This window comes from Aplidium turbinatum, chromosome 8 (assembly GCF_918807975.1).
Source record: "Aplidium turbinatum chromosome 8, kaAplTurb1.1, whole genome shotgun sequence".
NCBI lineage: Eukaryota > Metazoa > Chordata > Ascidiacea > Aplousobranchia > Polyclinidae > Aplidium > Aplidium turbinatum.
In genome coordinates, this window is record NC_137479.1 from 21,428,083 (window position 1) to 21,445,115 (window position 17,033).

At 43.0% G+C, this 17,033-nt stretch overlaps 2 protein-coding genes across 2 annotated transcripts in view; one reads left to right on the forward strand and one right to left on the reverse strand.

Annotated features, from left to right (window-relative positions):
• LOC145776150 (autophagy-related protein 2 homolog B-like) overlaps positions 1-15,138 on the reverse strand; it is a 38,127-nt gene extending 22,989 nt beyond the window's left edge. The window contains exons 1-3 of the mRNA XM_082587550.1: positions 15,029-15,138; positions 13,365-14,113; positions 10,065-13,185 (exon numbers count right to left, since the gene is read on the reverse strand). Of these exons, the coding sequence (XP_082443676.1) occupies positions 10,065-13,185; positions 13,365-14,113; positions 15,029-15,138 (3,980 nt within the window). The remainder of the gene's footprint in view (positions 1-10,064; positions 13,186-13,364; positions 14,114-15,028) is intronic.
• A 319-nt stretch (positions 15,139-15,457) lies between these two features.
• LOC145776151 (SCAN domain-containing protein 3-like) lies at positions 15,458-15,862 on the forward strand. Its single transcript, XM_082587551.1, has one exon. It carries the CDS (start codon positions 15,458-15,460, stop codon positions 15,860-15,862), a length of 405 nt encoding a protein of 134 aa, XP_082443677.1.
• The last annotated feature ends 1,171 nt before the right edge of the window (positions 15,863-17,033 follow it).

Consider the following 17,033-nt stretch of genomic DNA (forward strand, 5'->3'; position numbering starts at 1 on the left):
ACAGATGTTTTAGTCCAAAAAGATAGGCGCATGGATTTTATTTTTAATAAATGTGAAACCATGCTGCTAATTTTTTTGATTAGTATGATATCGTTTTTGTTGTTGTTAAAAAAATTTATTGTAGGAAAGGTGACTTGAAAAAATTAGTGCCTCACCGTATAGGAACCTCATCACACGTCACTGATCCAGACCCAATTCCAGCTGATGGAATGAAAGTACGAACAACTCGAAAGAGCCGAAAAAGAGTTTTGCCAGACATGTCTCATGACAATGATGCATGCAATGAACAAGATGACCACGTATACAAAAGAAGTCAAAAAGTATTTCAGAAGCACAAAACAATGGTAGGTTATAGCCTAATTATCCATGACATCTCAATTAGTCATTTTCTCAGGCCCTGAGCGCAATATGCTTTGCGAGCCCAATGACAATGATCCAATTCAGGAGCGTAAAGGTGGCTCAACGCGACAATCCGAGCACTTGCTTCACCCTAAAGCCACAACTGACTTCAAGGATGCCGGTAGGCCTACTTGCTTGTAAATCGAATGCAAAAATTACTGCATTTTCTGAGTAAATTACGGGGCCCCCAATTTGCGGGCCCTGTGCGATCGCACGGATTGCACACCCCAAAGACCGGCACTGCCCTCCGCAGACCTAATAGATTGTCTAACTCTAAGCAGTTGATGCAGCGTTGTAAGACAGTTTCTGTTTTGATATGATCGCAAACACTTTCAGATTCTAGATCAGGGCTACTCAACTGGCGGACCGCGGTCCGAATCCGGACCTTCTGGGCAGGGGCGCTAGAACGATTTTTGACTAAGGGGGCAAGATTATGAAAAAGGGCACTTTTGTTAAAGTTTGAAGATAAGATATAACGATAATGCTGGACAGTTTATTAGCCATATACAGTAAATCGAAATGTAAGACAGATGAATCGACAAATGAATGAAATATATTGAAATAGCTTGAACAAGAAGAAACGAAAGATAAATTTCACATTCATAGCGTCACAATCTGATGCAAAGTATAAAATGTGTCCACGAGATAATTTGTATACTGTATATTATGTACTGTAGGCTATAAGGCGCCTGCAGCTAATAAGGCCCGCTAATTTTCAAACCTCAATATTTTTCTAAATACTGCATAAGTTTGAACGAAACTTGGAATACGGATACTTTGGGTCTATCTAAACAACATATCTGTGAAACAGCTTCTAATTAAAAGGAGTTGTAAAATATTAAAAAAATAAAAAAAAATCTCAAGCGGGCCTTATTAGATGCATGCGTTGTGAATAAGGCCCGGTTTGAATTTTCACCAAAAGTGATAGAAAAGGTATATTTTCAAAAATGATTTTCACAATAACAACACCACAAAACAACTTCTAATCGGCAACACAGGCACAGAACTAATAAGTAAATACACAGAGACAACTATTCCCTCCTTTCCCATGCTCCATTTTTTTCAAAGCAACATGGTGTTTTTAGATGTGGTAGAGATACTAAAGTATTTTGATACTGAAATTATGACATTGCAATAACAAATTGGATTAATGGTGTAACAAGAATTTTTTGGGTTACTCAAGTCTTTAACCGTCACTTTCTTAACTAGGGGTGCACAACGGTAGCCTACAATTTTCCTACCTCATGTGCCCATGAGCCTTATTACCAACATTAGCTTAGTCGTGATCCTCATTATCAGTCTTGCTTTAATTAGAAAAAAAGTTCAAATTTATTTGTTTTACTGCATCAGCATGCACATATCTTTCACATAAAATGCAAAAAAACCGAAGTCAAAGCAATTTGTTAACTCCAGAGCAGTCTAAAATATGTGAAAATTAAGAAAACCTATTGTGTCATTTGGGGAAAAGAATAAAGAAAGCGTAAAAACCTAATTTTTAGAAAAATTTATTTAAACGTTCGCCCAAAGTTAGAAAAACTTGGAAATTTCTGCAAAATGTGACAAATCAGGCCGTATCTTTAGGTGGCCATGGATGCATCTAAGAATACCGAGAATACCGGGCTTCCATGTTGTACATACGAGAAATGGCTTGTTTTAACAAGAATACACACATATCAGTGCTGTGCTTGAACTTAAATCCAAATTGATTATCAGTGGTTTGCAAAAACGGTTCTATATGGTACAGAATAAATTTTTCAAACAGTTTGGACATAATAGTTGCCATAGCAATGGGCCTATAATTAGAAACATCAGAAATATCACCTTTGTTACTTTTTACAATAGGGACAATAATAGTACTTATGCATGCATTAGGTACAAATCCATGAGAGATACATATGTTAAATAATAAGCTACCATAGAGATGAATTATGGGACGGGCATAAGAGAGGTGTTCTGCACAAATTTTATCAGTCCCTTCTGATCGGTTGGGCGGTAATTTATGTAATAGAAGGTTTACAATGTCAACTGTACATTTAAATTTGTCATGGTTTTCATAAGCCTTCTTATTTGCTATACTACTAGCTACAAAATGTTTTGCAGCTTCAGAGTTATCATTTGAGGAATTTAACAATGCACTGTACTGGTCTCCCCACATGTTAGCTATGTTGGCACTGCCAGTTTTTCCGCCTACCGTGAGTGATAGGGATGTATGTTGTTTTGTATGCTTGATACACTTCCACAAGTCATTGGTAGGGCATCCAGCCACCATGTTTTTTGCTAACACATCAGCTTTGTGCTTTACTTTCAGTCTTTTGCAATGGCGTAGAGCAGGGGTGTGCAACCTTTATTGCAGGAGGGCTAAATATAAATATCTAGGTGAAACCGTGAGCCGCACGTTTATTTAACTTATTAAGTAGTTGCTGGCACAAAAAAGTATTTTTTTTATTATTCATGTTATTCTTATGGCATTATTAGGGGTTATCTTCTTCCAAAAATAGTAAGTTCACTCGCATAAACGCATTTCTGAAGAAAACTGCTATTCAAATTTAGTGTCACATCGTCTTTAAAGGAGTTTAGTAAGAAAATTACAGCTGGCTTCTTTTCCCGACAACTTTTTCCAAATTTACTTTAATGGGAGTGCTCGCAATTCGAAGTCCATTTTCCAAGTGTTCGTCTATCAGAACCGATCAATATCGAGATTTTACGACACACATTTTATTCAAAAATTGTTGGCACAAATACGTTAAGCCAAAAAAAGCCATTTTTGAAATCATGAGTTTTTCAGATGTGGAAAGTCATCTTGGTTAAGATGTTTTCGGTAAAAATCGCCAAGATTCATTTCTATATACTTTGCTTTCAAACATGTTTTCTCTTAAAGATCAATCAGTTCAAGTTGGACATCAGCTGGTGCTTTGTCAATGTCTGTGTTGAATGGCGAAGAGAATATATCAAAAAAATGTTCATGAGATTTGAAGTCCTTGAAACGAGCCAAAAATCATACAATAATTTTTCAAGTTGGTCTGCAAATTCAGTTTTCTTCTCAAGATGCATTTCATTGTATTTCAAAGTTGGAAAGTGGAAAAGATTTCCTGTCTGTATGTGGGCTTTCCAAAGTTGTAATTTGTTCATAAAGCCTTTTATGTGACCATTCATTTTATTCGCGTACTTATTTTTTCGCTGCAATTTTGTATTGAGATCATTCAGGTGCGCAGTTATATCAGCCAAGAAAGCTAGATCGCATATCCAATTTTTGTCTTCCATTTCAGTTATTGGGTGCCCTTTAAGTTTCATAAATTCACGACTTCTTTCCGCAGTTCGTAATATCGTCGCAAGATGAAGCCCTTGCTTAATCAACGCACCTCAAAAAAGTACAGTAGATCTTTATGTGCCGTGTAGAGTTCATCCAGAAACTTTTGAAACTGACGATGGTTGAGCCCTCTTGCTGAAATGAAATTTACTGCCTTAACAACCGGGATCAAGACATGTTCGAACTTCAAGGATTTCGCACACAGGTTTGCTGGTGAATGATAAAATGAAAAATTGCTATGTCGTCATCGATTTTTCTCTCCCTCAATGCAGACTTCAAGAGACTTATGAATTCAATGCCAGTTCCGGACATGGATCGAGCACCATCAGTTGCGATGTCGCATAAGCTGGACAAGTCCAGTTCGAACTTGTCAAAAGCATCAATTACTTCAGTAAAGATGTCAGTCCCAGTTGTCGTGCCCTTCATTGACTGTAGTGACAGACAGGGCCCACAAGAGGGGGGGACAACCGGTGCATTGCACCGGGGCCCGGTGAGTTCAAGGGGGCCCGACAAAATGTCTAAATTCAGGCGATAAAAAGATTGATTTCAACGATTTTGCATAAAATATTGTTTTTATATTAGTTTCGTATGTCGAATGGGGCCCCCTTATGGGTAGCCTGGGCCATGCCCTTTTTTAAAATTACAGAATTTTCAATTTTTTGAGTTTAGGGGAGCCCGACAAAATGTTTAAATTTGCGTGCTCAAGTCGTCTTTGCATAAAATATAGTTTTTTATATGAACATTAGTTTTGTATTTTGAATGGGCCCCCTCATGGGTAGGCCTATGCCCTTTTTTAGAACAACAATATTTTCATTTTTTGCGTTCAGGGGGCCAAAAAATATGTTTAAATTTGCGTGTTAACACTATTAGCGTTTTAGCACTTAAAATATCCTAAAAATAGCAAAATGAAAGCCTATAAATTATGGTCCAAAAATCCCAGACTCAAAAATGAAAACACAGATGCATTAAAAAAACAAGCTCTGGCAGCCCTGAGTGACTTTGCCTGAATAAAACTTTTTGACTTTAAAAGGCTGCAATCGCAATGGGCAAGGAGTGGAGTAGCGGTAAGTGAAGTGGCACCCCAATCTATCGACCTGGGTTCGATTCTCGGTGTTGTCACGGGTAGTTTCACATAACTGTTAAAAAGCTGCAATCGCAATGGGCAAGGAGTGGAGTAGCGGTTAGTGGAGTGGCACCTCACTCTACCGACCTGGGTTCGATTCTCGGTGTTGTCACGGTAGTCTCACTTAACTCTTAAAAGGCTGCAATCGCAATGGGCAAGGACTGGCGTAGCGGTTAGTGGAGTGGCACCTCACTCTACCAACCTGGGTTCGATTCTCGGTGTTTTCACGGGTAGTCTCACTTAACTCTTAAAAGGCGGCAATCACAATGGGCAAGGAGTGGCGTGGCGGTAAGTGAAGTGGAACCTCAATCTATCGACCTGGGTGCGATTCTCGGTGTTGTCACGGGTAGTTTCACATAACTGTTAAAAAGCTGCAATCGCAATGGGCAAGGAGTGGAGTAGCGGTTAGTGGAGTGGCACCTCACTCTACCGACCTGGGTTCGATTCTCGGTGTTGTCACGGTAGTCTCACTTAACTCTTAAAAGGCTGCAATCGCAATGGGCAAGGACTGGCGTAGCGGTTAGTGGAGTGGCACCTCACTCTACCAACCTGGGTTCGATTCTCGGTGTTTTCACGGGTAGTCTCACTTAACTCTTAAAAGGCGGCAATCACAATGGGCAAGGAGTGGCGTGGCGGTAAGTGAAGTGGAACCTCAATCTATCGACCTGGGTGCGATTCTCGGTGTTGTCACGGGTAGTTTCACATAACTCTTAAAAGGCTGCAATCGCAATGGGCAAGTAGTGGCGTAGCGGTTAGTGGAGTAGCACCTCACTCTACCAACCTGGGTTCGATTCTCGGTGTTGTCACGGGTAGTCTCACTTAACTCTTAAAAGGCTGCAATCGCAATGGGCAAGGTGTGGCGTAAGTGGAGTGGCATCTCACTCTATCGACCTGGGTTTGATTCTCGGTGTTGTCACGGGTAGTGGCACTTCACTCTATCGACCTGGGTTCGATTCTCGGTGTTGTCACTGGTAGTCTCACTTAACTCTTAAAAGGCTGCAATCGCAATGGGCAAGGACTGGCGTAGCAGTTAGTGGAGTGGCACCTCATTCTATCGACCTGGGTTCGATTGTCGGTGTTGTCACGGGTAGTCTCACTTAACTCTTAAAAGGCTGCAATCGCAATGGGCAAGGTGTGGCGTAGCAGTTAGTGGAGTGGCACCTCACTCCATCTGGGTTCGATTCTCGGTGTTTTTACGGGTAGTCTCACTTAACTCTTAAAAGGCTGCAATCGCAATGGGCAAGGTGTGAGTAGCGGTTAGTGGAGTGGCATCTCACTCCATCGACCTGGGTTCGATTCTCGGTGTTGTCACGGGTAGTCTCACTTAACTCTTAAAAGGCTGCAATCGCAATGGGCAAGGAGTGGCGTAGCGGTTAGTGGAGTGGCACCTCACTCCAGCGACCTGGGTTCGATTCTCGGTGTTGTCACGGGTAGTCTCACTTAACTCTTAAGGTCAATTTTGCATAAAAAATTTTTAATATTTTGAAGTTGGTGTTTCTTATATGAAGTTGGTATTTTTTATATTGAAGTTGGTATTTCTTAAATGTCATGAACAATAGCAATGCATTCATCCTAAGTTTGCTGCCCTACTCTCTGCAGATTTCAACGTCAGAAATGGTATTGTATGTTAATGTAAAGCTGTAAGGACACATATGCATTATGCAATGCTATGTCAGCCATGTCGGATAGTATCGCAATTTTTATCTTCGAAATGGCTGATGATTTTACCCACTTGTTGCCATGGTTACAATCAGGTGTTGCCAGAGTTAGGAAAGGTTAGGGTTTTGATTTTTGCCCAGGACTAAAAAAAATATCCAAAATACAAAATTTTTGTTTTCAACAGCTATAAACTTTTCTTCAAATTATGGCAGAATTCCATATCTGACAACGCTATTTGACAATTTTGCTATCTGACACGCTATCTGACAATTTTGCTTGTGATTAGTGAGATATCACGCGACATGTTGCGCTGGGGGGCCCGGCAGCAACATTTGCACCGGGGCCCGGCAGGGCTCTTGGAAGCCCTGGTGACAGAAGCTCTTCCGTTTCGTTCAAGGTTTTTTGTCCACTCTTTCTACAAATATGGCCAACTGTGTTGTGTCCTTCTGGTCCGTACTTTCATCGATCGCAAAACTCCATGAAATAAAGTTCTTCACCTTATCCCTGAGAGTGTCACTAATATCACATGCAAGATTATCGATACGCCTCGCTATCATCCACCGTGACAGACTTATTTTCTCGAACTCACTCTTCATTCTAGGTTAGGGCACATTTTTTTTGCGACATCGATAAAACACTGCTTCACAAAATTACCGTCAGACTACAGATTCATAGTTTGAGCTATTCTCTGTACAATTCTGTCCCTCTGATCTACTCACGTTCCAAATAATTAAATACAATCGCATTAGCGGTGGCCGATGAGAGATTTTTAAAATGGTTAACAGAAGGTGCGAAATGTACAATAATCCACTCTACAATGAATTGTTTGCACGTACCAGACTAAACTAAATTATAAACACATTTCGCGGGCCGCACACAATTCAAAATTGGCACATCTTCGCGGGCCGCACAATTTTTCTTCGCGGGCCGCATTTGGCCCGCGGGCCGCACGTTGCACACCTCTGGCGTAGAGCATGCTTAAATTGTCTTCTTGTAGTGGACATATGCGAGCAAATGGGGCCATGTCTGGGCTTGCCGTGATCCAGCCAAGTCAAGTATGCCTCACGAGCTGTGCTGTGAGCACTTCTCACTGCTGTGTTCCAACCGCATACAGAGAACCTTCTGTTGCTGCAAATACTGCGTTGGAATGAGTTATGGGAAGCACTGGCCAGGGCATGAACAATACCATTGTAAAAATTGTTAATTTCTTCTAAATGTGATGAATAGCAGCACATAGAGCTCTTGCAGCAGATAGCAGTGGAGGGCAATGAAATTTGTGAAATTAGCTGTTCAGTTTCATCATAGTATTTGACTAACTGGAGCTTGGAAACTTTGTCCCAGTTTATCTTTTGATATGGTGAACAAGGGGAACCAATACTTGGGACAAGCCAGGGGAGGTTTTCACATTGTATGGTAATATGCAGGGAAATATTCACCGGACCGCAAAAATATTCAACTTGTCAAAATCGACCTTTGCTAACATTAGTTGAGTAGCCCTGTTCTAGACAATAGTTACCACCTACCTTTGAACAATCGTATGAAGGGTGTAAGCCTGGATACAAGAAACAAAAAACTTAAGAGTTTTTCTTTTATTGAAGCAAATTCATGCTTTCTGTCAGCAAATTCATTGCGCACGTTAACAAGAGTTTCTGTAAAAGTAGGCCTATAAAATGAACTACGACATTTTTGTAAGTTTATCAGTAGGCTACGGTAGTCTAAATAGGTCTACTGTAGCGTAAGCCTACTAACGTATCTTCAGTATCCTACAGCTGGTTTCAATTTTCAACATGTTCAAAAAATTGACAGTGACACACATTTTGATAGTTTTGTTCCTAGTATTATTGGAGGTATTTGGTTCTTTCTTCTCGTCAGTGATTGGTGGAAACGAAGCGTTTTATAATTACGTTTTTTTTGCTCAATCTTGTGCACTTGTTTAATATCGTTACTTCTAGTTCAGAGAAGTGTGTGCCTATATTTTATTTTTTCATTCATTTTCCATTCCGGTCTGTTGGATTGTCTTTGGATGTTGCTTGTCGTTGGTGAGTCTGTTGGTGATCTTTGGATTGAATTCATTCAAATCATGTGGCCAAAATATTAAAGTTTTCGTGTTTTGAATGTGTGCAAAACAGGGATATCTAGAGAAGGGGGTATGAAGGCTTTTAATACGTCTGAGAGTAAAAGGGCTTCTGTTTATCGTAAATAATCTCTGTTTACCGTAAAATGACAATTGGCACCGATAGTGTATTGTATGTCTATTTACGCATCCCAGTTGTGGAACAAGTTTAGATCTTCTAGTATAAAACGATTACGGTACGTGTTGCTTACAGGGCCTCTGAAAGAAATTTTTACTGAGGGTACGAAGAGTCATTCCGGGCCCACCTCTCACTTCGGACCCCCTGTGTCTTGGGAAAAACGCGTGATGTTTGCTTAGGCGTATTGCACATGTCGCCTTTCCGCTTATGGATGGGTTGGGGTCACCAGCTTAGCCCTTTGCTAAGCGCCACACGGTCTACGAAGCAACTGTGATGGAAGTCGCTTCGGCGACGCGACCGTGTAGCTGTATAACAATAACTGTGTAGCCTACTTATTACCGTGTTCACTGTTCACTGCGTCCAGTAGTTTATTCCACGTTACTGTACATCCAAAGGTTGAGGGTTGTATCTCCAATATATAATCATTACTTTGATACAAGATCCGAAATAAATCGATTATGCATTTAAACATATATCCAGTGCTTGACTGTAATAAGCGACCGTTAAGCAGACGTCCAAAACGAACTAACTTTCTTTTTCAAGTTTCAGAAATAAAAATGGCTTCTTACAAGAGAGGAGCGCATCTCTCATAACGAAGAAACAAACACTGCGCTCTCACTAAATCTAACGTCACATTCCAGAACTGTGGAAGAGAGGACCAATCACGTGCTACTACGAGCTTGTCTCCCCAGTGATGCACAAAACACATTATTATTTGGGTTCCATGGAGGGGAGTACCGCGACATAGCTCCCCCTCTAAGTGGGTACGAAGTTATGCGAACACACGACAAGAATACAAAACGAAATGACAAAAATATTGGTAGTTCTGGGTGAATCGGCTGATGGTCGTTGTTACGGCATGAAGCAGGCGGAGAAGAATGATCGTTGTTCTTCTAGCATGACGGTCATTCCGAGTAGCAATCCGGATGTGATAAAAATCCCGCGGAACGGCCGCAGTATCGCGTGAGCGATCGACATGCAGAGTATCCCTGCTCGCGATGACATAATGTCCGTAATTGTCCAATCAGTCCTTAGATTTCTTCTGATCTTTCAAAGTTGTGTCACCCAGTCTACAGCAGTGTTGGAGGTGAATATCTACAAAGTATATACAAGGCAGTAAGAGTCCTTCATAAGGAAGGTGTCTAAAGTAAGTTAAAAATTTTGAATCACACTCATACTCAAAGATGTTCAAGACTCACCAGAGAAACGAAGGGACACGAACACAGAATCCCTAGACTCAAGGTAAGGTAAAAAAATGAACTGTGTACAGCAGAAAGGTACGGTAAAGGCAAGGGTTCATCACTTCCGGAAACGAGTAGGTAACCTGACTTCTCTGCCGGTACGTGTCACGTAGTGTGAAGCGGTCGATGAGACTGGGAGCTCATCGGAAATCCTAGGATTATCCTGGGAACGAACGTACTGCATAGAAGAAGTCGAAGAAGTTAAGAACGTATCGTCTCGAAACGGCAGTGACGTTTCGGCATGACTTGAAAAATCCTCATCAGGGGAAGTGTCCATATAAGCAGGTTTTAATCTGTCAATGGTAACTGTATCAGTGCGACCAGCGATGTCAACGGTAAAGTACTTCTCACAACGATCGATTACACGGTAAGGCCCGTCGTAAGGTGGACGTAACGGTCCCTTCACTGCATCATGTCGTATAAAAACGTGTGAGCATGTGTCAAGGTCAGCGTCCATATAAACAGAGCGATTGCCATGACGCGGGCGTATGTAAGGAAAATTGTTGACAAAATCACGTAACTGACTCACGTAGTGGGAATTGACAGGACCTACAACGGGGTCTGCAAAAAAATCACCTGGTAAACGAAGGGTGGTGCCAAGTGTGGCTTCAGCAGAAGAAAAACCAAGATCTTCCTTTATCACTGCACGAGTGCCCAGGAGTGCCAATCCGAGGTGGGAGAACCAGTTGTTTGGGTTGGATTGAGCTCTGATGGCAGTTTTGAGTGTGTGATGCACCCTTTCAACTAATCCGTTGCAAGCAGGGTGGTAAGCAGTAGTTGTACGATGATCACACCCAAGGTATTGGCATAGCTCTTTCCACAGGAGAGAGGTGAATTGTCGACCACGGTCAGTGACCATGGTGACAGGGGCGCCAAAGCGTGATACCCAACCCCAGAGAAAGGCATCAGCACATGCACGTGCAGTAATACTGGTCAAGGGTAGGGCTTCGACCCAACGCGTGTGGCGGTCAATAACGGTGAGGAGATACGAATATCCGCTGGACTCAGGTAGTTCTCCAACGATATCAACATGGACATTCGCAAAACGTTTGTCAGGAGTAGGAAAATGAGTTAGAGGCGCCGAGACGTGCCGTTGAATTTTGGCGCGTTGACAAGAGACACATGTCTTAACCCAAGCTTTAATGTCAGCCTTCATGTCAGGCCAAACGTAGCGTTGAGCAATAAGGCGTTGTGTTGATTTGATTCCTCCGTGGTTGAGGTTGTGCAGTTTGTCAAAAACTGTTTGGCGATACGTCGTCGGCAACAGGACTCTAAAGCGTCCAGTTGAGGTATCCCCCTCGATGGAGATGCCGTGTTCAGGTAGGAGTCGTTTTTCCAACGTAAGAGAGGTAGGACTCATACGAAAGTCAGCTAAGGAGGTGTCATCGTGTTGAGCAATGGCCAGGTCACAAAAGTCGAAGTTGATACCATCTTCATAAATGGCATTGACCGCAGCGCGACTGAGACAGTCTGCGACCAAGTTTTCACTACCCTTTAAGTAGCGAACATCAGTGGAGAACTCACTGACGTAGGCCAAGTAACGTAACTGTCGTGCTGTGGCTTTCGCCATCGTTGCGCTGAAAGCTGCAGCTAGCGGACGGTGATCTGTAAAGATTGTGAAATCACGTGACTCAAGGAAGTAGGAGAAATGTCGGACGGCGAGGTACATGGCTGTAAGCTCCCTGTCAAAGACACTATACTTCTGTTGAGCTGTATTAAAGAAACGAGAAAAAAACATGAGCGGCTTGGCTTCGCCATCGATGAGTTGTTGAACAACAGCGCCAGCGGCAGTATCTGACGCGTCTGTGACTAGTTGGATGGGAGCACCATGAACGGGGTGAGAGAGTAACGTGACTTTCGCGAGGCTCTGTTTCGCAGTCTCAAAAGCATGCTTCATGATGTCAGTCCAGATCAGAGGTTTCTTTGACGACTTACCAGGCGGTAAGGAAGTGTACAGAGGTTGAAGGATTTCCGCACAGTGTGGTATGAACATGCGGTAGAAGTTGAGCATACCCAGGAAACATCGTAATTGTCTTACGGTGGTGGGTAGAGGAAAGTTCAGGATAGCTGAGACTTTGCCAGGAAGCGGCCGTATGCCGCTCGAGTCGAGCTGGTGTCCTAGGAACTTCAGTTCGGGTACCGCAAAGGAACATTTTTCCTTGTTGAGGATGAGACCGTAGTGGTCAAGACGTTTGAACACCTGAGATAGGTGGCGTTTGTGCTCCTCTAAGTCTCGAGAATGGACGAGGACGTCGTCAATGTAACAATAGACATAGGGAAGACCCCGCAGCACTTCATCCATGAAGCGCTGAAACGTCTGTGCGGCACCCGAGAGACCCATAGCTGTACGTTTGAAGTTGTAACTCCCCATTGGAGTCACAAGGGTCGTCTTGTGACGATCCTGTTTTGCTATGGGTATCTGGTGGTAGCTCTTCACGAGATCCAGGCTGGAGAAGATAGTGGATCCAGAGAGGTGGTCTAGAAAGTCGTGAAGATAGGGTATGCGGTAGGAGTCTTTCGTGGTTTGTTTGTTGAGCAAGCGAAAATCACCCGTGATTCTGTACCGCCCATTTGGCTTGGGTACAAGGTGTACTGGTGTACCGTATGGAGAGTTCGCCGGTTCTATAATGTCCAAGTCAAGGAGCGTCTGCAGTTCCTTGCGGAGACCCTCCAGCTTTTCTGGAGATAGTCGTCGTGCCCGTTGGCACACAGGTGGACCATTGGTAGGAATATAGTGTTCCGTTGTGTGGCGAACTGGACGGTTGAAGTTCTCCAGCTCAAAAACAGAAGGAAACTCTTCCTCTAGGAAAGCTAGTTCAGCAGGAATCTGTGCCGTGCTCGCAGAAGGTGAACAGGCATCAGAATAGAGTTGAACTTCAGAAGCATCAGTAGATGAAGTAGACAAATCCGTATCAGGAGCAAAGTCAGTACTCGATACACAGGGATCGGCTGGGGTCGTCTGTAGGAGACGGCCGTTAACAACGTCAGGTGTTAAACAAAAATGGCGTAAGAAATCCAGTCCAAGAATGGGAAAATCTACGTCTGCAACGCGGAACGTCCACTCAAATGTGCGGTCAAAACCAAGCGACAAAGTCAATGGTCTTTTGCCAAAAATGTTAACCGCAGTGTGATTAGCTGCGCGTAGACTGGATTGCGGTTCGGAAACGTCGGTATAACAACGCGGCAACAACGAAAAGGTCGATCCTGTATCAACACAAAAGTTAATGTCAGTAAGAGTGTCAAGAATCATGAAAAGAGCGGAATGTGTCGTAGGTCCTGCGGAGCCGAGGCTGCCCACTCGTCCATCCCTCGGCGTTATTCGTTTTTTGGCTTGCCTCTTGGGACCCAAGAGCAAGGTTTTTCACAGCGATGTGCCTTATTACCATATGTGAGGTGGTAATAGCATAAAACACGCCTTGAGTCATTGGACCTCGGTTTGGGTTTGAAGTCGGTGGAGTCCGTAATTTTCGGAGGAGAGGTACTCGGCTCCGAGCGCCTAAAATTCGCAGGCGAGCTCAGTGTAGACATCGAGGTTGTACATGAACGAGAGTCAGAAGAAGCAGTAATGGAGGTTTGGAGCTCCTCCAGGCGGTCCGCGAGTGAAGAAATGCGGTTCTCCAAGTGGAAGTTAATTTCTGGCTGTTTATTGGTATCTTGCGTGGGAGCAGAATTAGATGGCTCTCCCGCAGCAATGATGTCATCTGCTCGTTCGGCGAGCGTTTGAAGATCGTCACCCTTACAGATGGTTAAAAGTTGTCGCACTCCAGGAGGAAGACGGTCAAGAAAAACTATGCGAAGAAGAGGAAAAAAATTCTCAGGAACACGACCGTTTATAGCAACTAACTGACGTAAACGCTTTAAGAGCTCGGTCGGCTTAAGGCCTCGATCTTTGTTACCATGTAAGAACTCGAGAAGTCTCTCCGTAGAAGACTTCATATTCTCGGCAGTGATCAAAGTTTTAAAATTTTCATACGGTAAATCACAATGTACACAATTATCCAAAATTTCTGTCATATCAGCCAATTGCTTAGGATCAAATTTTTGTACGATGCAATCGAACTTATCACGTGAGCTCACGTCAGGGTGCTGCATGAACGCAGATTCACACAATGATAACCATAATTGCACATTGCTATGAGTAAACACAGGTAATTTAAGTTTTTTTGATACTGGTACGTTTGCCGACAAGTTCATAATATTTTGTGCAGCAGTGTGAAAAGCCTCTGTGGCGTTATTATTTGCCTTAGTATTAATGCTACGCACTACGAAATACAGTAAGGTAGTTAAAAATGACGTCACAATAGCCAAAAGTGACACTATAATAACAATAAACTCCATGTTGGTTGAATTAGGCCAGTGGTTCCCAAAGTGGGCGCCAGCGCCCCCCTGGGGGCGTTTGCAACCATGAAGAGGGCGCTGGCTATAAAGTGGGCGATTGGGGGGCGCTGAGAGTAAATCGGGGCATTTACAAGAGGATCGCAAAGCATTTTGTTATCATGCAATTATGTTGGCAACGTCGCTTCGCAGTACCTTACAAGTTTGTTGGGTCGTAACGCATGACTTACTTTGAAGGACTGCGATTACGCAAATCCAATCTTTTGAGTGCTTACTACTTCACACCGAAGTAGACTACGATGGCTTTTCAAGGAAAATTGCCTTGCACGATTTCATTCGCTGTTTGAAACTCTCGTGGAATTTCTACAGAGTTGTCACCCTGATCTTGCTAATCGCCTTCTGGTTGTGATAAATGATATCGCCTGCTTGTCAGACATATTTACGGGAGAGGGTGACTATTGTCCTCACGACCTTTGGTCGACTTTGCCTTACATGCGAGAGTGGGAGCTCCTTATATGTTGGGTTTCTCAGCGAAGGCAAGTCGACCCTTGTGTTCTACCAGAAACAACTTAGGTTTGTGGTACCGAAATAGAGCTAAATCCCGAAAGCGGATTAAGCTGATTCATAACATCCCACTAGTGTCTGAGGGCTGGGTTTGCCCGAGACACGCAAAGGTAGAGTGTCTTGCGTTGTTCTGAACGTCGGGGGTTACCAGTGCGGGGGAGGGTGACTAGTCCTCACGCCCTTTAGTCGACGTTGAAGGCAACATGCGAGAGTGGGAGCTCCCGATGTTTGGTTGCTCAGCGAAGGAAAGTCGACCATTGTGTTCTACCAGAAACAACTTAGGTTTGTGGTACCGAAATAGAGCAAAATCCTGAAAGCGTATTAAGCTGTTTCGTGCCACATATTTTCCAAATTTCATGAATTAAATGTATCCCTTCTGGGTAACGAAGTAAATCTAATCAAAGTAAAATCGGCACTGTCTGGTTTCAGTAATTAGCTCGTGTTGTATCAGAGAAATTTAGATAGACGAAACTTTTTCCAAATCTCAAGCTTGCATCAACTTGATACCAGTGACAAAGGCATATCTGATGTTGATGTAGAGACGTAAAGCAATCATCTTCAAGAAGTACACAAAGACATGGGAGTTCGATTCCAGGATGTATTCCATTTAGAAATCCCTGACTGGATAATCGACCCATTCTGTGATATTTCTGAACATGGAATTCTTGAGAAGGAACTGATAACACTGCAAAGCGATTTTGCACTCAAACCGAAGTTTAATATCTCGCATCAATCGTTATGGCTGCAGAACCAAATCAAAGAGAAATACCCTCACGTGTGGAATCGGGTCAAAGTGTTTATCATAGCCTTTCTCAGCCTATACTTGGTGGAGCGTGCTTGCAGTGCCATGACAATGCTTCTGGATAACAAAAGAAACCGTCTTGACAAAGTTAGACGGGGAGACTTAAGATTGCTCCTATCCAAACTGGAACCCGATATCAAGAGGCTGATGACATTGCACCAACCTCATCTGTCTCATTAGAGTTGGACTTTAAGTTGTAATGAATGGAAAACAACTTTGGTTTTACTTTTTTTTTGTCGAGGGGGCGTTTGATACTCTGTTCGTTGTCCAGGGGGGCGCTATTAAAAAAAGTTTGGGAAACACTGAATTAGGCCAAGTTAAATTACATAAAAAAATTGTTGCAACGTTCCAAATCCAATCACGTCGGGGTCACCAATGTCGCCTTTCCGCTTATGGATGGGTTGGGGTCACCAGCTTAGCCCTTTGCTAAGCGCCACACGGTCTACGAAGCAACTGTGATGGAAGTCGCTTCGGCGACGCGACCGTGTAGCTGTATAACAATAACTGTGTAGCCTACTTATTACCGTGTTCACTGTTCACTGCGTCCAGTAGTTTATTCCACGTTACTGTACATCCAAAGGTTGAGGGTTGTATCTCCAATATATAATCATTACTTTGATACAAGATCCGAAATAAATCGATTATGCATTTAAACATATATCCAGTGCTTGACTGTAATAAGCGACCGTTAAGCAGACGTCCAAAACGAACTAACTTTCTTTTTCAAGTTTCAGAAATAAAAATGGCTTCTTACAAGAGAGGAGCGCATCTCTCATAACGAAGAAACAAACACTGCGCTCTCACTAAATCTAACGTCACATTCCAGAACTGTGGAAGAGAGGACCAATCACGTGCTACTACGAGCTTGTCTCCCCAGTGATGCACAAAACACATTATTATTTGGGTTCCATGGAGGGGAGTACCGCGACATAGCTCCCCCTCTAAGTGGGTACGAAGTTATGCGAACACACGACAAGAATACAAAACGAAATGACAAAAATATTGGTAGTTCTGGGTGAATCGGCTGATGGTCGTTGTTACGGCATGAAGCAGGCGGAGAAGAATGATCGTTGTTCTTCTAGCATGACGGTCATTCCGAGTAGCAATCCGGATGTGATAAAAATCCCGCGGAACGGCCGCAGTATCGCGTGAGCGATCGACATGCAGAGTATCCCTGCTCGCGATGACATAATGTCCGTAATTGTCCAATCAGTCCTTAGATTTCTTCTGATCTTTCAAAGTTGTGTCACCCAGTCTACAGCAGTGTTGGAGGTGAATATCTACAAAGTATATACAAGGCAGTAAGAGTCCTTCATAAGGAAGGTGTCTAAAGTAAGTTAAAAATTTTGAA